The 22202-nt window shown below is 56.1% G+C and overlaps 14 protein-coding genes across 14 annotated transcripts; 9 read left to right on the top strand and 5 right to left on the bottom strand.

The window, feature by feature from the left end:
- Positions 1-198: 198 nt before the first annotated feature.
- SDRG_15526 (hypothetical protein) lies at positions 199-610 on the bottom strand (the record flags this gene model as incomplete). The annotated part of the gene is made up of 1 exon (XM_008621702.1): positions 199-610. One exon carries the CDS (start codon positions 608-610, stop codon positions 263-265), a length of 348 nt encoding a protein of 115 aa, XP_008619924.1. The 3' UTR covers positions 199-262.
- Positions 611-1464: 854 nt separating this feature from the next.
- SDRG_15527 (hypothetical protein) lies at positions 1465-2458 on the top strand (the record flags this gene model as incomplete). Its single annotated transcript, XM_008621703.1, has 3 exons — positions 1465-1574; positions 1621-2261; positions 2289-2458. 3 exons carry the CDS (start codon positions 1465-1467, stop codon positions 2402-2404), a joined length of 867 nt encoding a protein of 288 aa, XP_008619925.1. The 3' UTR covers positions 2405-2458.
- A 119-nt stretch (positions 2459-2577) lies between these two features.
- Positions 2578-3972, top strand: SDRG_15528 (hypothetical protein; the record flags this gene model as incomplete). The annotated part of the gene is made up of 5 exons (XM_008621704.1): positions 2578-2687; positions 2734-3307; positions 3415-3602; positions 3652-3915; positions 3963-3972. 5 exons carry the CDS (start codon positions 2578-2580, stop codon positions 3970-3972), a joined length of 1146 nt encoding a protein of 381 aa, XP_008619926.1.
- Positions 3973-4919: 947 nt separating this feature from the next.
- On the top strand, positions 4920-5894 carry SDRG_15529 (hypothetical protein; the record flags this gene model as incomplete). Its single annotated transcript, XM_008621705.1, has 1 exon — positions 4920-5894. One exon carries the CDS (start codon positions 4920-4922, stop codon positions 5892-5894), a length of 975 nt encoding a protein of 324 aa, XP_008619927.1.
- Positions 5895-6063: 169 nt separating this feature from the next.
- SDRG_15530 (hypothetical protein) lies at positions 6064-7409 on the top strand. The gene has a single exon (XM_008621706.1). The coding sequence runs from the start codon at positions 6093-6095 to the stop codon at positions 7365-7367; it is 1275 nt and encodes a 424-aa protein (XP_008619928.1). The 5' UTR covers positions 6064-6092; the 3' UTR covers positions 7368-7409.
- A 254-nt stretch (positions 7410-7663) lies between these two features.
- SDRG_15531 (hypothetical protein) lies at positions 7664-8683 on the top strand. Its single transcript, XM_008621707.1, has 5 exons — positions 7664-7694; positions 7747-7849; positions 7896-8145; positions 8184-8273; positions 8319-8683. Exons 1-5 carry the CDS (start codon positions 7676-7678, stop codon positions 8577-8579), a joined length of 723 nt encoding a protein of 240 aa, XP_008619929.1. The 5' UTR covers positions 7664-7675; the 3' UTR covers positions 8580-8683.
- Positions 8600-8953, bottom strand: SDRG_15532 (hypothetical protein; the record flags this gene model as incomplete). Its single annotated transcript, XM_008621708.1, has 2 exons — positions 8600-8887; positions 8936-8953. The coding sequence occupies 2 exons, from the start codon at positions 8951-8953 to the stop codon at positions 8600-8602; spliced, it is 306 nt and encodes a 101-aa protein (XP_008619930.1).
- Positions 8954-9144: 191 nt separating this feature from the next.
- Positions 9145-9878, bottom strand: SDRG_15533 (hypothetical protein; the record flags this gene model as incomplete). The annotated part of the gene is made up of 2 exons (XM_008621709.1): positions 9145-9151; positions 9205-9878. 2 exons carry the CDS (start codon positions 9876-9878, stop codon positions 9145-9147), a joined length of 681 nt encoding a protein of 226 aa, XP_008619931.1.
- A 198-nt stretch (positions 9879-10076) lies between these two features.
- Positions 10077-10526, top strand: SDRG_15534 (hypothetical protein). Its single transcript, XM_008621710.1, has one exon. The coding sequence runs from the start codon at positions 10092-10094 to the stop codon at positions 10353-10355; it is 264 nt and encodes an 87-aa protein (XP_008619932.1). The 5' UTR covers positions 10077-10091; the 3' UTR covers positions 10356-10526.
- A 292-nt stretch (positions 10527-10818) lies between these two features.
- On the bottom strand, positions 10819-12963 carry SDRG_15535 (hypothetical protein). Its single transcript, XM_008621711.1, has 3 exons — positions 12487-12963; positions 12342-12435; positions 10819-12288 (listed from the first exon to the last, which is right to left on the bottom strand). Exons 1-3 carry the CDS (start codon positions 12945-12947, stop codon positions 10894-10896), a joined length of 1950 nt encoding a protein of 649 aa, XP_008619933.1. The 5' UTR covers positions 12948-12963; the 3' UTR covers positions 10819-10893.
- A 1412-nt stretch (positions 12964-14375) lies between these two features.
- Positions 14376-15679, top strand: SDRG_15536 (hypothetical protein; the record flags this gene model as incomplete). Its single annotated transcript, XM_008621712.1, has 4 exons — positions 14376-15111; positions 15154-15240; positions 15284-15357; positions 15404-15679. The coding sequence occupies 4 exons, from the start codon at positions 14376-14378 to the stop codon at positions 15677-15679; spliced, it is 1173 nt and encodes a 390-aa protein (XP_008619934.1).
- A 614-nt stretch (positions 15680-16293) lies between these two features.
- On the top strand, positions 16294-16737 carry SDRG_15537 (hypothetical protein; the record flags this gene model as incomplete). The annotated part of the gene is made up of 1 exon (XM_008621713.1): positions 16294-16737. One exon carries the CDS (start codon positions 16294-16296, stop codon positions 16735-16737), a length of 444 nt encoding a protein of 147 aa, XP_008619935.1.
- A 498-nt stretch (positions 16738-17235) lies between these two features.
- SDRG_15538 (hypothetical protein) lies at positions 17236-18834 on the top strand (the record flags this gene model as incomplete). Its single annotated transcript, XM_008621714.1, has 7 exons — positions 17236-17489; positions 17533-17605; positions 17653-17835; positions 17885-18044; positions 18093-18253; positions 18298-18459; positions 18505-18834. 7 exons carry the CDS (start codon positions 17236-17238, stop codon positions 18832-18834), a joined length of 1323 nt encoding a protein of 440 aa, XP_008619936.1.
- A 1001-nt stretch (positions 18835-19835) lies between these two features.
- On the bottom strand, positions 19836-20721 carry SDRG_15539 (hypothetical protein). The gene has a single exon (XM_008621715.1). The coding sequence runs from the start codon at positions 20716-20718 to the stop codon at positions 19990-19992; it is 729 nt and encodes a 242-aa protein (XP_008619937.1). The 5' UTR covers positions 20719-20721; the 3' UTR covers positions 19836-19989.
- Positions 20722-22202: the final 1481 nt, after the last annotated feature.

Genomic DNA, 22202 nt, shown 5'->3' on the forward strand with positions numbered 1-22202 from the left:
GACCGTAGTGGGGACACACTGGGCAAAGTACGCGTTCTGGCGCTTGCACGCCCATCCCATCGTTGAGCCGCAGACACTGTCGTCAAGCCAGCCGTCACCACCACACTGCTCGTAGCCCACCTTGTCAGGGCGGCAAACAGTATCCAAGCAGGTCGCTCCTTGTGTGCAACGCTCACCGTGGTCGCAGTGCGCCCAAAATCCGACGCATGTACCATGGCGGGGCACTTCCTCCGTGTGCGTCGGCTCTGGCGCCGGTGTCTTCTTAGTGCACTTCGGTCGCTTCGTGGATGGGATCGTCGCGTCCGGCGTCGTCGGTTGCGTTGTCTCGGACACCGAAGTCGTCGCTGTGGTCGTTGTTGGGGTCGCGCCTACGTGCGATGGCGGACGTGGCATCTCGGTGCACGGCGTTGGCGTCTTCGTTTTTGTCGAGCAGATCTTTCGCGTTGGCGTCGGCGTCGGCGGCACAGTTGCTGGTGCAGGGGTCTTTGGAGAGCACTTTTTGTGTGTCGACGTATTGGTCGGCACGGGTGTGGGTGTCTTGGGCACACAGCGATGTTTCGGCGGCACGGGTGTCGTTCTGTTCGTGAGCACAGATGGCTTCGGCGAGCATTTCTTTTTGGGGGAAGGACTTGTGCTGTTGACTTGCGCCGTTGGTGGTGGTGTCTGCGGCGGTAAGAGCGAAGGTGCGTAGCTGCCGATGGCAGACGATCCTCCTTTGGAGCTGGCGATTGCCGCCGTTCCACACAAGACAAGGACCTTGATGACCGACAGTAGCAGCATGGCAATGATCTAAAAGTGGGGTTCACTGCGAATAAATCTGCCTGCAGATCGGGCAAGCTAGCATGGCTTGTATCAATGATGGCGACCCGCTCGACCAACTACATTTAGAACGACTAGCACTTTGCTTGTGAGCTGCACCATCTTGTGTTACACGAGAATCCCCGGAAACTAGAGCTAATTTGAGTCGCAGCTTTCCAAAATGACGGCTGGCAATGCACTGGTAGGTCGATGGTTAGATAGCTTGATTGTGATTACCAACGCTAGCAGTGAAGTCAGGAAAAGTTCTCAACGGAGGACCACGAGTTGCAATGTTAGTTAATGTTAGTTGCAGACTAACGCTTAATAGGGCGTCAGACAGGAAGCAATCTATCTATCACCAGAGGATACAACACAGCAAACGTCGATTCCCAAACCGCATGAACCACGCATGAGATTCATAAATAAAGTATTATTGTCCAGCGACCCGGCAACGTACATCATCCACCGAGTATTTGGCACAATGTTGTGCATGTCGTGGCCTGTTGCAGAGGTACTCAAGTCGATGCAGACCAAGAAGCTAGCTGGATGTAAGAGACGTCGCCTCTAACACCAATTGCTTCGGTTGATTGCAGTTTCTCCGCAAATTGGTTACACCGCAGTTCCGCGGTTGCAGGAAAATCGCAAGCGAGATAGATTCAATCGCCGATGCCCAAGTTCCTTTACCACGTCTTCCTCACCCATGACTGGGGCACCGACGAGGCTGGTCGTGACAACCACGCTCGCGTGTCCAAAATCAACGATGTTCTCAAAGCCAAGTACAAATCATCTTTGTTGGAACGGACATCTTACGCAACGGTGTAGTGGCCTCGTCACGTGGTTCGACGCCGACCGCATGAGTGGTAACATCAAGAAACAAATGGGCCACGGTATTGAAAACTCGGCGCTCGTCGCCGTCTTCATCACGCAGCGCTACATGGAGAAGGTCAACGGTGCCAACCAGAACGACAATTGCCAGCTCGAGTTCAACATGGCGGGGAACACGCAGACGGCAGCGCGCCTCATTCCGATCGTCATGGAGCCTCGCATGAAGGATCAGACCAAGTGGAAATGCGAGTTCAAGCTCACGCTCGGCTCGCTGCTCTATCTGGACGCAACTTCCGATGCCAACCTTCTGCAGTTCTCCAACGAGCTTTCAACCAAAATCAAGGAAATGCTGGCCAAAACAACGCTCTTTCCAAACCAAGATGACGTACTGATCGAGGCGACGAAGGCCAGCCCAACGATGGATGTCGTGCATGTCGAACCACCCAACACGACTCCAATCGTCGCCGCTATCCACGCGACGTTGCCAGTACCACCAAAAAAGGGTCCCAGCGGCGCTAGCGCTGTCGTACCCGTCAACAACACCTACCACTCAACACTAGCCGTGACGCAGCCAGCACCGCCAGCTTGGCTGTCGTCAGGTGGCGACCGCCTGCGTCTCATCAAAAAGTCTCTCTTCGGTTTCGGCTGTATATTGCTGGTTCTAGTCGTCATATCGGCATTGGGCAGCTCGTCATCGTCGTCCTCGACCGACACTACCGAGACGCCGACACCGATCCCAACGCCAACGCCGACACCTACCCAATGGTCTTCCCTGTGGTAGTATGTACGCACGTTTAGAACGCAGCCGAGCAATGATGAAATATTTTCGACATCATTCCTTGCTGCCGACCGCATCAAATGCGCTCGTGAAATAGTGTTGGCCACGCATGGATATCGAAACGCCTTTGCTTCGATGGACGGTTGCCATTCAGTCTGTTGGCATCGACGAGAGATATGCCCAAGTACCTCTACCACGTTTTTCTCACACACGACTGGGGCATCGACGAGGCTGGCCGTGACAACCACGAGCGCGTCTCTCGCATCAACAACGTCCTCAAGGCCAAGTACGTATCAAAAACAGGAACTTGTACTAGTAACGACCTGCACTAGTGACATCGTCACGTGGTTCGACGCCGACCGCATGCGAGGCAACATCAAAAAGATGATGGCCGACGGCATTGACCACTCAGCGCTCGCAGCGGTGTTTATCACGCAGCGCTACATGGAGAAGGTCAATGGTACCAACCAGAACGACAATTGCCAGCTAGAGTTTGGCATGGCGGGGAACACGCAAACGGCGGCGCGTATCGTTCCTATCGTCATGGAGACTCGTATGAAGAACTTGGCCAACTGGAAGGGCGAGTTCAAGCTCATGTTGGGCACCTTACTGTACATGGACGCAACATCCGATACCACCCTCGAGCAGTTTGCGCTCGAGTTGGTCGTCAAGATCAAGGAGATGCTGGCGGACACAAACTTGTTTCCCGAACAAGACGACGTCATCATTGATGCAGCCGCGAGCGCAGTACTTGTCCAAAAATCCGCCGAGTCCGAGGCACCGCCACCACTTCGCTCCAACGCAGTCGCTCCCATGGATGTGCCGAGGGGCAAAGCCGTCAACCACTGGAAACCGTGGCGTCTTCTTGTCGTTGCTGGTACGGCTGCAATCGCGGTCATTGCCGTGGTACTGGTTGTTGTCCTATCGTCCTCGACAACGGCGGACGCCACGAACGAGTCTACGCCGAACGCAACACGGGCGCCGGCAACTGCTTCGCCATCACCGAGCGCTAGCACGTCGTCTGTGCCGGTTTGGACGCCAACACCAACGCCTACAACGTGGATGGATTTCAGTCTATCACCGACTCCAATGCCGCCATCGATGTCAACCTCATCGCCGACACCAACGACATCCTCGTCATGGACACCGTCGTCAACTTCGCCAATGACAACTCCAACTCCTCTATCAACGACAGCATCAAGTTACGCATATTTCCCATTTACGCCGTCATCGTCTGTGTCATTCGTGAGAGACAGCGCGTCATACTCGTTGAGCACAGTCTGGAATGCGTCGTCGCTCAATGGTGACCCGTACCTCCTTGGCATCACGTCGGCAGTGTCGCAGATCATTATGAGCGTCGAAACCGGCCTCCTTTCGTGGGCAACAGGCAATCCGGGCGCCAACGTATGGCTGACGAGCGGCTCGCCAGGCTACCCTCTCACGCTTGCGGCCGACCGCAACGGAAACATCGTGTACGCAGACCCGTTGACGAGCAAAATCACGGCCCGGCAGTCGTACTACATGCCCGTCTCGACATCCAACACGAATCAGTACAAGATAGTTGCCGCTAATTTCTCTGGGCCGCGGGGCGTCGCGTTTTGTCAATGCACCTCATGCTCTGCTTACGCGACGGCGTTTGTCGCAAACACTCTGGACAACAGCCTTATTCGCATCTCGCTGGGATCGAACGTGGCCTCGGTGTTGTCGTTCACGGGTACACTCAACCGTCCCACGGCTCTGGCCGTTGATCAACAGTGCGCCTATCTCTACATTGCCGACACGGGCAACCATTGTTTTCGTCGCGTATCCCTCACTGCGACAGCCCCAGCCATCTTGGAGACGGTTGCCGGCACGTGCGGAACTTCGGGGTATGTCGACGGCGATAGATATGCCAACCTCTTCAACACGCCTCAAGGTCTGGCAGTCGATGGCAACAACACCGTGTACGTCAGCGACACGGGCAACCACGCAATCCGAAAAATCACGTCTTCGGGGTCCGCGACGACGGTTGTCGGAGCTGGCGGCGCTTACGGCTTTGCAGACGGTCAAGCAAACTGGGCGTTGGTCAACACACCGTTGGCACTCGCCGCAGTGAATTCAGATCAGTCATCGGTCCCGTGGGGCATATATATCATCGATTATGCAAATAAGAAACTTCGATTGCTCTCGTGAGCATCATCAAATGCGTTCAAATCGTAGCACCAGCCGCAGGAGCGTATTGCCGCCACTGTTCTAGCGGAATCCCAGCTCCGATACGTTTCCCGTCGATAGGAATAATTACTTTGGACTCCCAACGACCGACTTAAATGCCTGGATGCACCGTGCAAGGCAAAACCAGAAATTACTGCGTCAAAGTACGATACCAACCTACTGTTTCAACCGCGCGCTTCGGTTGGGTCAGCGTTCGAACAATTGCGCCCTTACGCATCGATTCTCACAACGCTTTTTACCTCCTAGCTCTGAGCTGATGGCTTCTCGAAACGCTCTACGATGGCTCATGTCAACTATTGTGCTCACCATGGGCGCCCCCCCACAGTTGCTCTTGGATGCCCCGCTTCCAGTATCATCGTCCATGGTGACCGACAGCGGCACATACACCGTGTCGACGGTCTTTGACGCATCGCCGGTCAACTGGGTTCTCAGTGCTGGTCTTTTGCGCGAGCCGAGCGCCTTTCTTCTTGTTGGCACCGACTTTGGCCTGTTTGCGGCTAATGGGTCTACAAACATCTCACTTGCTGAAGATGCGGGTCTCGGGCTGCCGTTCGCGCTGGCCGTGGACGTCAATAATACTGTTCTGCTGGCGGACCCGACGTCGGATCGTGTCGTGTCCCGTCTTAACAGCCTGGCGCCAGTACCCACCACAGACACGAGCGTATACGCAACGCTGCACAACGTAAACGTCTCGGGATCACGGGGTGCTGTCGCCTGCCCGTGCGTTGGATGCCCATGTGGCGGCAAGACCTACATTGCGAATACGCTCAACAACAGCATTACAATCCTCGAGGATGGCGTAGCGTGGTCGCTGGCCTTGGACGGTTCCCTCAAACTGCCGACGGCGCTCGGCATCGATAGCCTCGGATCGACACTTTACATCGCCGACACAGGCAACCACTGTATCCGCTCGGTCGCATTGGACAGCACAGCGCTAATCCTGGCCACCGTTGCCGGCACTTGCGACACATGGGGATATATCGACGGCACACCATCATCAACGCTCTTCAACTCACCACAAGGCCTGGCGCTTGACGCTGATGATACCATCTACGTGAGCGACACGGGCAACCACGCGCTTCGAAAGATCACGTCGAGTCTCGTGACAACTATTATCGGCCAGGGCGGCGTGTACGGATTCCGCGACGGCAGTCAGTATACCGCCAGACTCCACTCGCCAGCGGGGCTCATAGTCTACGCACCGTTCCCGAATGCCCTCGACATCTTTGTCGTTGACTACAACAACCAGCGCCTGCGCCAAGTGCACCGAGAGCGACAATAGTTCTTCTTCATCTTTCTTTGATATCAAATCTTCTTCAACACCAGTCTGCACGGAGTTACTTTCGCACGCTGGAAAATCCATTAATACGACGCATCCGAGCATAGGTTCCCGCCTTTTTCTAAAATAGATGTCACCTGGCGTTGATTGGTCCTATTTCGACTTGTCAATCCTTCGCACCAGAGTCGCTGCCAGTTTTACATGGCCAGCTCCCCATCGCTGCCTTGCAGGGAAGAGGACTTGGCGAAGAACGCGTCTTGTGTCTCGATGTCCAATGTACCCGTTGCAACAGAGACGCCGCCAGAGGGGGGCGATATCCCCGTGCTTGGCGCGGACGAGACGCCGTCCGCCCCCGCTACCGAATGCGAGGAAAAGAAGAAGACGAAGATCCCACCCATCGTGTTCGTACCGCTTCTTGGTGCCTTTGTCGTCATCACAGTTGTCCCATCTGTCGTGAGCAATCTCATGAACAAGTCGTCGTCGTCGTCCCCGACACCAGCACCGCCCTCACCAACAACAGCGCCAGGCTACGGGGGCAGCGGTACAAAGGGATGGGACTTCACGCCGGCGCCAGCGACCCCAACACCCACCCCGTCTACACCAACGTACGCCATCTCGACCGAGTTTGCCAGCCTGTACGCTCAAGCCAACATCACTGGCGTCGCACTCGGCAGCCTTCAGGCATCTCCTTGGGTTGCCCTCAACCAAACGACCATCTACTCGTCCCAGAGCTCGCTTCTCGAAAACAGCACGTCGCATTTCAGTGGCGTCACATCGGACGCCAGTGGTAACCTCTACGTGTCCGACTTGACTCAGCCCCAGATTGTACAGCGCCCTTGGAATGCCACAACTTCAACCACTTATGCCGTCCTGACCAACACGACCAGCGGGCTTTTGCAACCACGTGGCTTGACCATGTGCGCTGGTGTTCTATTTGCCCTCGACAGCGGCTACATCAAAAGCGTTAACAAGACGACAGTCATGGCCGTTGTCGCGGGACTCTCTACGACCGCTACGAATCTCGCCGCTGATAGCACGGGCTCTTATTTATACATTGCCGACACGGGCGCCCACTGCATTCGACGCGTCGCCCTCGCAAACTATGTCCTCGAGACGTATGCCGGCAGCTGCGGTAATGGAGGCTACGTTGACGGCCCGCGCTTGTCGTCGCGCTGGAACTCGCCAGGCGGTGTCACGGTCGACGTGTACGGCCACGTCTACGTCAGCGACACTGGGAACCACGTCGTGCGCAAAGTGGACAGCGTCTCGTCTACCACGTCGACACTCGCAGGGACGCCCGGCGTCTCGGGCCTTCGCGACTCGAGCGGCACCTTGACGACTAGCTTGCTCAACGCACCGCTCGGCCTCGTCATTAATGGAACGCTTAGCTGGCAAGTGCTCGGCAACAGCGCCTTCAACTTGTATGTAGCCGATACTGGCAACAACTGCATACGGCGCATCTCAAAGCTCTCGTGACTAAACCAAGAAATAAACAACAACCCCTAATGACTCTAATCACCTTTGCAGTGTTGATTAGGTGATGCACTGTTAGGGTGTTGGCTGACACTGAATAGCGTCGCGCGGGTCGCTGATTCCACCATTACACCCGCATTCTTTCCATACAACCAACTCGGTAGAGCCCTCTCGATGCGCTCGAGTATGATTAGCTGGCTCGCCATAGCGAGGCCTGCAGCACGGAGGTTTCGTGTTCGGGTGGTTGAGTGTATCCGGTGAAACGGGTGCAGTTACCTCGATGGTGCCGAGTGCAAAACAAGGTTTTAGCCATGGACAAGGACGACTACGGTACCGCATCCATCGCTTCTGCGACGGTGTTGACGCTGTTTCTTCTTCGTAGACAACCAGATGCACACGGTGGCAGACGACGAAGCCGATGAAGATGGCGACATCGGACGCGATGACGACGTCGGCTCGGACCTCGAGATTGACGACGTCCAAAGGCAAGACAAAGAACTCATTTCAGTGGTCTATTATGGGGCGCCATAGATCCTTCTCGCCGCTGAATCTGAGCTCATACGACTCGGTTGCGAAGCTGTCACGGGCCGAGTCGGCGGAAATTTTCTCGAAAAAGTTTGCCGAGCGGTCGCAGGTCAAGAGCTCGATGCTGGAGGAAGAAAAACTTCGGCGCCTTCAAAAGGAGAAGCGGCGACAGGCGAATATCGAAAAGTGGCAGTCCAAGCTCGCAAAGTCGCCGTTCAAAGTCAACCTCGTCGCGGACAACGAGCGGCTCGATGAGGTGGACGTGAAGTGTCGTCAAGATCTGACGACGGGTAGGAAAACCGCGTGCGCTTGGCGGAGGAAGCGCGTCGCATTCGCGCGCTTGAGAAGAAGACCAAGCAGGTCAAAAACGACATCATTCTCAAGGTATACCGATGGAGAAGAAGAACGGCAGCAGATAATGATACGTAGGCGCTGCAAGAGACGTCCGACTTGGACGCCTTGCGACGTGAGAAGCGCGTTATCATGGAGGAGGAGAAGCGCCTGAAGGCGCTGCTGGACCTTGAAAAGACCAACTCGCACCGGAAGATGGACATGCTTGCGGCCCAGAACGCAGAGAAGAAGCGCAAGCAAGAGAAGATTGAGTTCCGCATGAAGCAGCGCAAGGACCAGTTGCAGACGCGCGACGAAGAATACAAGAAACTCCTCAAGGAGAAGCTCGCTCTCGAATAAGGAGACGCATTATACGATACTTAGTTCATGCCGTCGGGCGTCGACTTGACAATGTACAAGTGGCTTTCGTCAAGAGAAACAGAGTACTCGTAGCTTGGGAAGGCAATCGTGATGCTTTCAAGCAGCTCGCGCTGGGGGTCCGTAGCCTTCAAGATCGAAAGGTTGCCCACGTCGAGGAGCATGTGGCGCACAGCGTTGCACGCGTCAACCCCTTCGTCGCCGGCCAAGTCGCCAGCAGCGCTTACGATGCTGCCATCGAGGGTCACGATGGCGACGCCGATCTGGTTGGGCGTCGCCAACAGCGTATCCTATCCGGTGCGTGAGCGTCTTGTCATCCTCGGCGACGGTCTCTCTACCATGCTCACTGCGCTCATCTTCCTCCGTCAGCTCGAAATTTGCAGCAAATATTTGCCCAGCAATAATATATGTTTTGATATACGCACCTGAAACACGAAAAGCACAACATCTTTAGGTGCATATAGCCAAAACTGACACGAGCAATATTTGAATGCAACATCACGAACGACAAACGTGGGCTAGCTAGACATGTGCCACAGAGCAGTCTTCAGCCCCTGCAGCCCTGTCATTTTCCGTGCTAGCGGAAGGCACTGTTAGCTCGCAATACGGAGCACTGACCCATTGCGACGATGCTGCTGTCGGTGTTGGAATTTCGGAGACGTGTGTGTTGGCAAGCGAGATCCGAGACATACGCAGCGCGGCGGATGGTGGCGGCTCAGCCGTTGTCTTGACTTGGACGAAGCCACCGACCAGGGCAATACAAATGCCCAAGAGAAGCTTCAGCAATGGTGTCTCGCTGACGGTCGGCTGGTCGTCGAGCCACAGCGCCGCAAGTGCTCCGACGACGATGGACGCGCCGAGGCAGCACGTGACGACAATGGTGCGGATGCGCTCCGAGTATGTGATGCCGACATAGATGTCAACGCCAATGTACATAGCGAAAAACACGTAGGCGACGAAGCGGTTTACGACACACGCCAAGATGCACGTCCCGACTAGAACGATCGTGGCCATGTTGAGCACAGCCTTGCCGAGGATGAGAAGGATGCTTGTATGACGTACATCGACATAGCGATGGACCATGGCGAGGCCAAGGACCACAAAGAGGAGAAGCATCATCGTTGCGATAAAGTCGAGGTTGCCGAATGTCGCGAGCGCGAGGTAGCCGAAGACAAAGACGCCGACAGCCACGATGTGGATCGCAGCGTAGCCAAGGAAGGCGCAAAGGAGGCCGTACATTACCACGATTGCGTAGAAGACCACATACGACGTTGAAAGCATAGCACTATTCTTCGCTGGGCCGGACGTCGGGTATTCAGCTCCGCTCTTTCTGGGATCTCAGGATCAGCCCACGCATGACTTTGCCTGTCAGCCGCTAGCGCACTTAGTCGGACCGTACCTAGCCATCTTGTGAGGGTCGTACTTGTTTGGAAGGCCGAACTTGTGCGGGATGGTTTGGTTGGGCGACGTGGTTTCTCATTCGCCTTTTCGAAGATGGCCTTCCTCGACGGTCTCCTGACGCGCGCTAGCAAGTTCGGCAAGAGCCACGGCCTTCGCCCGCTCACGTCCAAGCGCGCCAACCGTCGGTTCTACAAGGGTAAGGGCTGCCGCAACGAAGGCGTCCACGCCAAGCTCGGCGGCTATCGCATGGACCTCACCAAGATGCTCGAGCTCGAAGTGCCGGACCTCACGGGCTTCAAGCTCAAGCCGTACGTCTCGCCGCTTGTCTCGCGCGTGCCTCCGTCGGCGTCGTCGTAAGTCGAAATGAAGCCTAGTATATAGAGAAACCTTGAAAAGACCGTGAGTAAGGCCCCAAATCCACTGGTGCTTCTCGCGTCTCCTGCCTGGCACTGATCCTGGTCACGTCGTCATACGCAATTCGATTCGACTAGACTACGCTGCATATTGTATTGTCGGGTCGTCGATTGCCACTACGGTCATGCCTTGATGCTGTCGAATGATCATCGTTCAACACCTAGATTCTGAAAGGACGGGTACGGTTCCTGCGACTTGTCAGAGACTCGACGTTGGGGCATCCTCTTTGGATAACATGTAGAGCATCTTCACCGCGGCCCAGGTAGAGCGAAGTAAAATGCGTGCACAGGCTGGGTCCAACCTAATAACAGTTTGCACAGCCCAAACCACAGGACGAGCAAGCACTGTCGAGCGCGATCTACGTCATGTTCATTCGCCCATCTGCCTTAAACAAGATGAGGCTGCAGTCGCTGTCAACGGAGCACATATATCGAATCCAATTACTCATAATAATTGGCTATCATCTTCTCGTCGCTTCTCCTTACTGGATGGCACAGCCGCACTTTTGGCCGTGCTTGAGCTGCTCAACCTCGCCAGCCGCCATGCTCAGCTCCAAGTCAGTGCGTTCCTTTTCCTTCATGAGGCGTTCGTACTCCTTGCGGATCTTTTCGAGCTCGAGCTCCTTCTCGTCCTTGTGGCCGCGGATCGTGTCGAGCTGGAGCGCAATCTGCTCCTTCTCGACGTCAATTTCGTGCTTCCCCTTGGCTTCCTGCGCAAGCTTGGCCTTGAGCTGCGAGATCGTCTGCTGCTGGGCTTCGACCTCAGCCGTGTACTTGGCGCGTTCCGACATGACCTCGGACGTCTCGTGCTGCAGCGCTTCGATCTGCTGCTTGTACACTTGCTCACGACCGCCGATGGCACCAAGCGTTTCCTTGACGGCCGCGGCTTCCGCCTCGAGGGACCGGATCTTCTTCTCAAATTTGTCTTCCTGGCGCGAAAGAAGGAGGCGCATCGCGTCCGCGTGCTTGGTCTCGGAGAACGCGAGGAGGCAGTCGAGCTTGGCGCCGCCCTTGGCCTGCTCAAGGTAGCGCTCGCGGAACTTGACCCACTCGCGCGCAAAGTCTTGCATGTCCTCGTACGAGTTTTTCTCGTCCGAGAAACGCGGCTGGATGAGCTCTGAGAAGAGCGTCTGAAGCAGCCGGTCGCATGTGTCCTTGGAGACCGCGCGGTTCTGCTTGCGCACGTTGGCCTTCTCCTCCTCGATCTTTTCCATGAGCTCGGCCTCAAACTTGGTCGTTGCGTCGCCCATCGCTTGCCGACGGTACTGCGAGACAGCGCTCGCTTCGGCGTCCTTGAGTGCCTTGGAGAGGTCGTCCGGGTCCAGCGGCATCTCGAGGAGGCTCAAGCTCACGCGGAAGGCCTCAGTCGCGGCCTTCATGGCCTTCTTGCACTCGGTGGCCGTGACGCCATCCCACGCCGACGAGATCGTGGGCACACTCCCGTTGTTGATTGCGTCTACGTACGCGACGAGAAGCCCCGCAAACATGGAGCCGTTGAGCGGCTTGTTGTTGAGCATCTTGGGAGAGAGATTGTTGAAGATCGAGGCCTTGACCTTGGCGAGCTGCTCCTGGAACTCAGGGCGCAGGTCCGTGATCGGGATCTTGTCAACCTGCTGCAGCTGGTTCTCGTCGTACACCGGTCGCACCATTGTATGGCACTCGCGGTCCTTGAAGAACGACGTCATCATGTGACGCACGCGGTTGCGCTCCATGACGGCTTGCGTCAAGCCCGGCTGCGGCGCCAGCGCACGCTCCAGGTACTCGTTGGGCGTGATCGGGTCGCCGTCTTCGTCCACGAGTTCGAGCGTAAAGTCGCGCACGACCCACGTAAACGACGGGAAAAAATTGGAAAACTCCTCGCCCGCAGCGTCGGCGTCCTATGCACCGAGCACCATAAGCCTAATTGTCCGGTGAAACGAAGCCATTTTACGTCGCCAGATGCGTCCGCGCGGATGCGAATGTGCTTGGTCATGTTGGCAATGAACGAAAGCCCGTTCACAGCCTTCTCATCGACGCTACCTTGGCTACAGTCGACATCGCGTGAGGCTATGCTCATGAGATAGACGGGCACGAACCTGTTGTAGATGAGCTTCGAACAGAGAAGGGTCGCGAGCGAGAAGATGCGGACATCGTACTGCGCCGACGCTTCCAAGCCGCCGAGACCTTCCGTGTCAAGCATGAGCACGTAGCAGGGCTCGCCGTTGGGCAAGATGTGCTTCTGCGGCCGGCCCCAGAGCCAGATGCCACGCGTGCAGCGCTCGACAGTCGGGCCAACGCGAAAGCCGCTCTGGTTGCCAAGCAGCCAGTTGAGCATCGACGACTTGCCCGTGCGGTAGAGCCCGGCCATGGCGACGACCGAGATTTTGCCCTCAATCTTTTGCAGGATCTCCATGGCCTGCTCGTTGACCTGGAGCCGATCTTCCTTCTCATCAAAGTGGAGAAGCGCGATGGGCTCATCCGGGAACTGCGTCAGCGCCAAGGCCGTCTCCTCGCTGCCACTGCTGCTGCGCCGGCGGTTCGCACTCTTCTTGCCCATGCTGGTTTCAGTCACTACAATCGGAAATGGTGAGACCCGTCATTTGCATTAAATTTTACGTGGCGACGACGGCATACAAGAACAGTGATATTATAATTGTTGGATTCGGCGGGAGATGAAGTATATATAAATCAAGTCTAAAGTGATCGGATTGTAAGACCATTAGAACATCCAGACCACGTCGTCCATGAACCCCTTCACTTTGAGCTTGTTTGTTCCTGCGCCTCCTGTGTACTAGTCGGTCTCTCGCGGCGCCTGCATTGCGTACTAGTATACTATTTCCTAGTTCGCGTGAACGTGGTGGTTGCAAAATGGGACAAGAGATTATACGCATTTGTCGAAGCGGATGCTCGATATCAGTTATCTTCAACACCACAAGATAGCACCAAAAACTGTAAGCATCCGCGATCGCAGCCAGAGCCATCCCGCGACGGTCATGCATAGCGAGCTCGCAGCGCGTGATGGACCGCTGAGACTGCGATCCTTGGATGGCTCATTGGTCGAAAGGTGAATGACTGTGGCCAATCCAAGGCCGCGAACACCCCAAAAAGATATTTTGGGCATCCCAGTTGAAATTTGCCGCGCTGTACAGTCGACATGGCGGCCCAGCGACGATGGAAAGAGCCTCGCGCGACGACAATGCTCGGACTGCAGGAAGATGCCGACACTATGGAGGAAGATAGACCCGGCTCTGTGGACGAGCGTGCTGAAGCGTCTCCTTGTCCTGCCTCATCCAGCGTCATCGCCATGGAAGAAATATGGCAGCAATGGACACTGAAGAAGAGCCACGAATATACTCCCATTGACGATGACAACAAGGAGAACATTGCTCCAGCGTCGATGCATGACTGGCTCCATGACACGTCTCGACCTCGGCTCAAGAAGGCCCGTCGCATCCCGCTCCTCGACATCACACACATCTCGTAGCTTCGACAATATCAGTGCGTCCGAACTCGTAACGTCTAGTGCCCATGGATTCACTTGTCGACAGATTGCGCCCACAGTACTAAGCCCACCATAGGCCCATAGAGCAATGACGAGACTACTTCCTACATGAACCATTCTCGCGTCACGTTAGGGTCCATTGAAGACGCCTGTATTTGAATTCGCCCTCTTACGGGCTCTATTGTGCAACACCTCTCAGCCTTGTCCGTCACGTTGCTGCCATGTACGCTGCTCCATGCGGCCGTGCACGGGGCAGGATCTTTGGTGCTGTTACGGTGACCATCATTCTCGCCGAGAACGTTCTCCCTATGTCTACCGTCCTGTGTGTCGAGATGGGAGTAAGGGAGTTGCTGTTACCCGCCCACAACAATCCCCATCGACAGAGAGAAGCCCGTCGGCCCATCGTCGAGCTTCGCCCTACTTGCAGCAACCATAGCCGCCGATCTCTCCCTCACACGCTGGTGGCAATCGTGGACGGCGCGCATGAGTCAGTTTGCGCACGGAATCCGGTACTTTGATGCGACATCGCTCGCAGAGACGGCGACGCCACTGACGCCGATGGCCACGCACGTCCTCGGCGTGCCGCACGCGACCGCCGCCTCGCTCGTCGCCCACCTCCAGTCGATCATCTGGCTCACGTATCGGCGCGACTTTGTGCAGATGGTGCCGTACGAGTTTACGAGCGACGCGGGCTGGGGCTGCATGCTGCGGACGGCGCAGATGATGCTCTGTGAGGCGCTCCTGCGGAACCTTCCGCGCCATCGCGAGGCTCGTTTCATGTGGTCCGACACGCAACCGCTCGCACCCGACGTTGTGCACGTGCTCCAGTCGTTTGTGGATGCGCCAACGGCCGACTGCGCGTTCGCGATCCATCACATGGTGGCTGTTGGCATGAAGTACGACATGCTTCCCGGCGAATGGTACGGCCCGACGACAGCGGCCCAGGTACTGCGAGACCTCGTGAATGCACCGATCAACAGCAACAACTGCAACATGTGCATGTACGTGCCGCAAGACGGTGTTATCTACACGGAGGAAATCAACAAGCTCTGCGTGACGGCATGGGCGCAGCCCGTCATTGCGACGGCCACCGACGTACTCTATGACCCACTTCTAAACCCACCAACGATTGACACATCGGCTGCGTGGTCCAAGTCGGTGTTCATTCTGGTGCCATTGCGTCTTGGCCTCGACAAGCTCAACGAGACGTACATCCCAGGTAAACGGATGGCGACAAATCTTGTGTCTAACGTGTTTGCAGCGCTCACTGAGGTGTTTGAGCTGCCGCAGTCTCTCGGCATCATTGGCGGAAAGCGCGGCCACTCGGTCTACTTCGTCGGCGCTCGAGGTACACACTTCTTCGCTTTGCAGACGAAAGAAACGGTGCGTAGGTCATCAATTCCACATTTTGGACCCCCACACGGTGCACCCGACGACAGAAGTTGATGCTTCGTTCCCGACTGCGGTAGTATATCGCTCGTACGCCCTCTTGTTGAATCATAACCTCGTAGACGCACGCTCGAACGGTGCACTCGACAGATCATTTGGTCATGGAAGTCGACTACATTGATCCATCGCTTGCAGTCGGCTTCTACTGCCGTGACCGCGCCGACTACGTGGACTTGTGCCGCCGGCTCGCCGCCATGGCCCGTGGCAAGACGTGTCCTATCACAGTGGCGGATGCCAAGCCTGACTACACGAACGATGTCGAGTTGCATTCCGTCTCGGGCGAGTCCACAGGTGGCGACAATGACCTGAGCGATGAAGACGACTACGTGCTCATTTGAGTTGGCAGCCGACGATTGCGCTAACGTCGACACTGCATTCCTTCCTTCTTCAATATACATGCCGGTGCTGCTAATGCTATGGATGCGTACCATCTATGCGGCGCTCGTAGTTGCGATCGAAGAACGCGGCTGGCTCCATGCAAATCCACGTTTCTGTGAATCTCGCAACTGACGCTACAGTGGAATCATGGCGTCGGCGGCGACGAACCATCGTGCGCGGAAGGAGTGGCGACGACCATGGACTCGCCGATGATCGTCACAGCATCCGGGTGACGGAGCCGACAGCACCATCAACTCGGATTCGGACTGATTCAGTGGCCTTGCTCGCCAAGACATGTCGCACACGCTCGACACTTGATCTTCCGGTTTCCGCTCCAAACGATTGGCCAAAAGTTAATTGTTGGCTGCGCTTATTGGTGGAAATCCGCCTCTAAGATCCAACCTTTTTCCGGCCGGATATGAACCAATCAAAGGCCGAATAAAATTCATGGAAACACCGAATCAAGAGACGTATTTATTGCTGCTTTTCGCAACGCAGGAACCCGACGGACAAGGCCCGGCCCAGCGAGTCCATGTCCCATTCCAGCCCGACGCCCGAGGTGACGACGACGAAAATGATGACCACGCGCGGTACGAAGCGATCTCGATCCCATGAAGACGCGCGCAGCGAATCAAAGGTGAGCCCGCGCGCCAAGCCCCACACATACGACATGCGCCCGGCTGCTGGCGCCGATGCGATCGTGCTCAACCCGAGCCTCATGACCGAGCGGCAGCAGCTCGCATTCCTTCTTCGAAAGACTGCGCCGGCCAAATCGCCGGCCGACAGCGATTCCCACGCAACCGATGACACGGGCTTGAAGCGCAAGCCGTCGCCCGTGCACAAGGACGGCGAGATTACGACGACACGAAAGAGCCGCCCCGTGAAGAAAGCGCCCGCGGCCGTCGAGATTCTCTGCTGCGTTTGCTCCAAGTACACTTGCACGACAGCGCTCTTCATTTGCGACCACTGCGACAAGAAATACCCGACACAGAAAAAGCTCGGGCTTATTTCGGTATGACTGCAACGCAGACGCTGTCATGAACATCACCACCATCATCTACCAACCACGTCCTCCTCAATACATCGTGTATCTCATCCTCGTCCGAGGCCGCCGTAGTCGTCATTCTCGATCGATTAGTCGTTATTTAGTACATCCTCCTCCTCTTTGCGTCCATGGTCGACCACCGCAGGTCTTGCGCCAGCGCCGCCGATAAGACGACGCAATCATTCGGCTCTGGCTCTTCGATCCGTCTCACCTTGAAGTTCATGGCTAAGGGCGGGGCGCCCAACGCATGCCGCCCGACCAGGACATACCCGCAGCGAACGACGGAAGCGGCCACCACTATTAGCGCTACCCTCCCGCGTCGCAACAAAGCGCGGCTGTCGTCGCTCACCGGGCGTCGGTCGGTCGCGACACCGCGTCGCAGAGCTTCGAAATTTTCCGTTGGCCTTTTTTCGAACCCAAGAAAGACGTTATCCGGAAGATACGCTTTCCGGTGGGTGGGCAGTCGCCGTCATGCCCCGCATCACGCTCGAGCTCCTTCGGAAGCGCGCCGAGCACAATGAGGGCGTTGTCGCGACGCTTGAAGAGATCTCGTTGCACCAAGAAGAGATCGAGAAGATCGAGGTCATTGGCACGCTCTGCAAGAAGCTGCGCATCCTGTACCTCCAGAACAACATCATCGAGCGGATCGAAGACCTTTCGCACATGAAGGACCTGCGCTACCTCAACCTCGCGCTCAACAACGTCAAGCGCATCGAAGGTCTGCGGTACGCCGCCGCTGATTTCAGGCGTAATCGCGATGTGGCATAGTAACTGCGAGTTTCTCGAGAAGCTCGACTTGACCGTCAACTTCATCGATGTCGACGCGCTGGCCGAGAGCATCGTACGGTCGCGATCAACATGTGATTATGAACTACAAGCGACGTATAGAACCATCTCAAACCGCTCGAGCATCTCCGCGAACTGTACATGCTCGGAAACCCAGCGCAGTCCGACTGGCCGGGCTTTGCCGCCTACATTACTGCATCGCTGCCACGCCTGCAGATGCTCGACGGCAAGGAAATCACAAAGAGTGACCGTATCAAGGCCTTGCAGCAGCTACCCACGCTACGCGTACGATTACTTCTCACTATAAACAGTATGCTTAGCAAGTACATTGTAGGCCGAGCTGGCTCATCTCGTAGCAGCCAAGAAGGCTCGGACCCTTGCCGAGATGGACGTTATCGAGGTCGTGAGCGGTGGCTTCACGGATATCTCCTCGAATCAAGTCACGCACATCGAGCACGACGAGAAGGTTCCTTACACGCCCGAGACGCGCCGCAGTACGCTTGCGTTTGGTTAGCGAGGCGACGCCTTTGCTTGTGTCTTAGGTATGTACATGGAACTGGCCGAGCAAAAGGAAGAAGAAGAAACCCGGAAGCGCGCAAACCAGCCGCGCGACCGAGACCCTGAGGCTGAGCATACGGCGGCCCTTGAGAAGACGCGGCGGCTCGATCAAAATGGTGTCATCCGCCAGTGCAACGAAGGCAAGGTACGTTGCGTCGTTGGATCCGTGTGCTGCACCGTCATCCGTAGTGGAAATTCCACCTTGACGACGAGACAAAGCCCGGCTACGTTGTACTCGAGGTCTTCGTGCCCAAGTACCTGGATTCATCCCTCATACACGTCGATGTGCACCCGATGCACGTTTCGATCACGATCAAAAACAAGCTTCTACGCCTCCGATTCCCCGAGGAGGTGAGCGACTTCGTCGTCACTTAAGGAATAACCATGAGGCGGCAGGTCAAGTGCGACCAAGGCTCAGCGCTGCGGTCTAAGACAACGGGCGCGCTGCAGTTAACTGTCGAGAAAGTCGACCCGCGCAGTGTGCAGCGAGCACTGCGCGCAAAGGCGCACCGCGAACAAGCTAGTTGCGACCACGACGAAGAGCCAAACGCGCCGGCACCGAAGTCACTCCAAGCCCAATTGTTGCGGTCGGCCGTCCAGATTCGAGGTCTCGTAGCGCGCCCCGAAGCTGCGGAGGAGGCTGTGGCTCGGAAAATCCACGCCCAGTCGTCTCGATCTCTAAGCGCTGCGACGAACGACGTCGATGCGCCCCCACTCCTCTTTTAGTTGACAACCATACCACTGCAAAGTACTCGATGATCTCCGTAAGCGCTTGAACAGAACGCATTGTCCAGTCAAGACTTGAAATGATTGCTTTGCCGAGGCGGCTGACTTTGAGTCTGTCGTGGCCGCGCAATGCAATATCTTTTCGACTCAGTCAGTGCCCCTAGCTTGCGCCTTGGCGTCGCAACCTGCCTATCCATTCACGAATCAGGTTGCCCATCCAGCCACAAAGCCGCGGTTCTGTGGTCCTGCTGTGACTCGCTTGGGCTTGATTGGCAGGAGTGAGGTTTTGGGAACATTCAAATGCGCTTGAAATTGACATTGCTTCCTCAGTAGCTCGCACTGGGACTGATAGCTCGTGTCTGACGACGCCGACGTGCTAGGTTCCTTCGTGGACGATTACTACAGTAGTATTCACACGACGCAAAAGCCCGGTGTTGTCGCATCAGAACCCGAGGTTTGTGCGACCGAACGAAATATGTTTTCGCAACCACACTTGGATACAGGCCAAACAAACGGCAGTAGCGCTGTTATCGGCGCCCAGCCGGTCCGTCGTTTGCTGATATGACTCTAGACACAAGCAATCGCCTCATTTGACGACGCAGTTGCGACGGATTGTCTCGTTCCACGCAATTTCACGCCACCCAGCATGGTGCACGAACGAGTTACTCGCGCTGCTCTCCTGCTCTTCACTGTCGAGCGGTCGTTGCACTGCAGGCTCCTCACACCCTGGTGGTGCAACACGAAGGTCCGTAATCGACTTCTCCGTCGGTGTGCTCGTCGCGGTCGCCTTGTAGATGTAAAAACAGGCTCCTCACACCCTGGTGGCGCAACACGAAGGTCCGTAACACTCTGCTGACAAACGATGCTCGTCCAACTCTCGGTGCGACGGTAGACACAGTGCAGGCAAGTTTCTCTACGGCAACGCACGACCAAGCCAAGTCGTTCGAACGTCGTTTTGCCTGCGTCTCGATTGCACTTCGCGCTGCATCTGAGAACGCACCGTCAATAATCAACAGACTGCATCGCAGTGCAGAGGTGAGTCACACAATGCGTGACCTATCCGTGTCAAAGCAAACCTTCTGCTGGCTCTTCATGTATTACCACGCGCTTCTGGAACGATAAATAACCTGGATTCCCTGGCGTCGACGAGTGAACTTAGCTGCAGTACTCTGAGGGGGAATACCGGCTGCGCGAGTCGTCGTCGTCGCTACCGTCAGCAAGCTCCTCGAGGAGCGCATCAAGCTCTTTCATGGAGATCTTGCCCATGACGGCAAGAATGACGTCCCAGCCCACTTCATTGTCGTTGAGGCCGGGCATTTTGGCGCGCAGCGCCTGCAGGTGTGCGCGGGTGCTTGCAATAGTCGCTGCGTTCGTCACGCTCGGCACATACGTCGCAGCCTCCATGCCCGTCGCACGGACGTAGGGGCTAATCGCGCAGTGGCTGTGCGTCGGGAGCTCCGTGTAGAGCACCGAGAGAAGCGGTGTCCCACGCGGATACTGAAGCGCGCCATCGACAAACGCTTGAGCGACTGCGTGTACGAACGCAGCTTCATCTGGCGAACTCCACTGCGGCGCAGACGTCAAGACGGGCGCTGGCATACGGAGGCGTCTTAAGAGAGGCTGCAAAGACCGCCATGTTGCGGGATCCACGCGGGTCGCGCCGCTCTGCGGGGACGCCGCGACGTTGAACTTGGTCAGCAGCGGCTGCCACAGGCGTTTGCGGGCGTTAATGAACCAGTTTTTGACCTGCGACGGCGTGAGCTGCGCGGCTCGGGCAAGTGCCTCGCGTTCGCTGGGCGTCGGATACGGGTGCAAAAAGTGTGCGTCCGAGAACATCCACGCGCGGAGGACCATCGTCGATTCCTTCTCAAGCGCCTTCGTCATGGAACGGTCTGGTGTGAAAATGAAGCCGATGGCACTTACATAGCAGTGCACCTTCGTTGGCGTAGAAAGGACACGCAGCGCAGATGGCGGCGTCCCACGCCCCGCATTTGAGTCCGGAGGCGGTGCCGTCGCTGGGCGCGAATGATTACTTGACATCAGAAGCCTCCTGGACGTTGACGCTAGCGAATGACAATGCGAAGTGGCCGTAGTGCTACGAAGACAGCGAAGACTGGAGTGTTCGGCCTGTCGACGCAGCTACCATCATGGTCCACGTCCACCTGGACCTTGAATTGACAATGGTGATCACGTGCGCGTGTTGCTGGACATGATGGCGTCTACTGCGTGGAACCACGTGTCAAAAGACGTAATCATCTGCTGCCTATTGTTCCTCGGCCCCACGCTGTGCTCACTCGTGCACTTCGCGCGAGGTGGTGAATATCTTCGGGCCATTATAGCAAGCAAGTCCACCGTCATCCTTGCAGTGCTCGTTGTCGCCGGGTTGGTACACAGACAGAGCATCGTCTTGAATCAGACAAAAGTTGGGTACCGTGCACATCAAGCCTTTGCTGAACGTTGGCTCTTTTGAGAGCGGATGTGGGTGAACCAACCGTTTTGAGCACCAAGTCTGGTCGAACCTTAACCAGTGCCAAGTTGGCTCATGCCATTGCACGAGCTGAAAGGTGCACAAAAAACAGGGTAGTATTACCACCAACGACGTGACACTCGTATCGAATGTTACTCGATTTTAATGGGTGGCGTTGCGCGACGAGGCGTTCGTTGGAGCAGTTAGGTTCGGGTGTGCTTTGTTAGCGCACCATATTACCACATCTGTCGATCAATATTTCTTGCGTCGAGCCGGCAACAAGTAGAATTTTCAGGGGTTGTTCGCGGGAAGACACCAGTCGTATCGGCCACGAGTCAACAGAAGAGAGCGGTGAATGTCGTGCGCCACAAGGTAGCGTCTTTACAATATACTCCCTTCGTGCCACTGGTCCTACTACTTATCACTATCGTCTCTGAGTGCTACAGCCGTCAAGGATCGCACTTGAGTACTGTGGTATTATTACTCGACAACTACAGTGTAGCGCGCTGCACCTACCGCAGTCTTCATTTCCAACTTGTGACTATGTTGGGTTGAACTGACTATTTTTGCACAGGTTGCATTTCCCACATCGGTTTCATATTAAAATTTAAAATGAAACCGATGTGGGAAATGCTTTCATATTAAAATTTAATATGAAACCGATGTGGGAAATGCAACCTGTACTCAATATTGGGTTTCACACCCAAGCTTGGTGCTTTCACAATTTGCGGCAACCACTAACACGGGTGCAGCATTCGGGGATGCTGCGGCAAATTGGGCCCTGTAATAAAGGCTGAATGCAATAACCATCGGCAGAGCGAGCTGGAACGACGTGTACCGGTACACAGCAGTCTGCGTAATCTATGTCTCGCACGACAAGTTGCGAGAGGGCGTGCAATAT

The sequence above is a fragment of the Saprolegnia diclina genome (assembly GCF_000281045.1).
Source record: "Saprolegnia diclina VS20 unplaced genomic scaffold supercont1.95, whole genome shotgun sequence".
NCBI classification, from domain to species: Eukaryota; Oomycota; class Saprolegniomycetes; order Saprolegniales; family Saprolegniaceae; genus Saprolegnia; species Saprolegnia diclina.

Bases quoted from the DNA above. Each gene is read 5' to 3' on its own strand.
- SDRG_15539 (XM_008621715.1), bottom strand. From the start codon at position 20,718: ATGACGAAGGCGCTTGAGAAGGAATCGACGATGGTCCTCCGCGCGTGG.
- SDRG_15535 (XM_008621711.1), bottom strand. From the start codon at position 12,947: ATGGGCAAGAAGAGTGCGAACCGCCGGCGCAGCAGCAGTGGCAGCGAG. The intron at 12,436-12,486 runs GTTCGTGCCCGT...TGTCGACTGTAG, and splicing joins TCGAAGCTCATCTACAACAG to CCAAGGTAGCGTCGATGAGA. The intron at 12,289-12,341 runs GTAAAATGGCTT...CTCGGTGCATAG, and splicing joins GCGCGGACGCATCTGGCGAC to GACGCCGACGCTGCGGGCGA.
- SDRG_15530 (XM_008621706.1), top strand. From the start codon at position 6,093: ATGGCCAGCTCCCCATCGCTGCCTTGCAGGGAAGAGGACTTGGCGAAG.
- SDRG_15531 (XM_008621707.1), top strand. The intron at 7,850-7,895 runs GCAAGACAAAGA...GGGGCGCCATAG, and splicing joins GAGATTGACGACGTCCAAAG to ATCCTTCTCGCCGCTGAATC. The intron at 8,146-8,183 runs GTGGACGTGAAG...GACGACGGGTAG, and splicing joins ACAACGAGCGGCTCGATGAG to GAAAACCGCGTGCGCTTGGC.
- SDRG_15534 (XM_008621710.1), top strand. From the start codon at position 10,092: ATGGCCTTCCTCGACGGTCTCCTGACGCGCGCTAGCAAGTTCGGCAAG.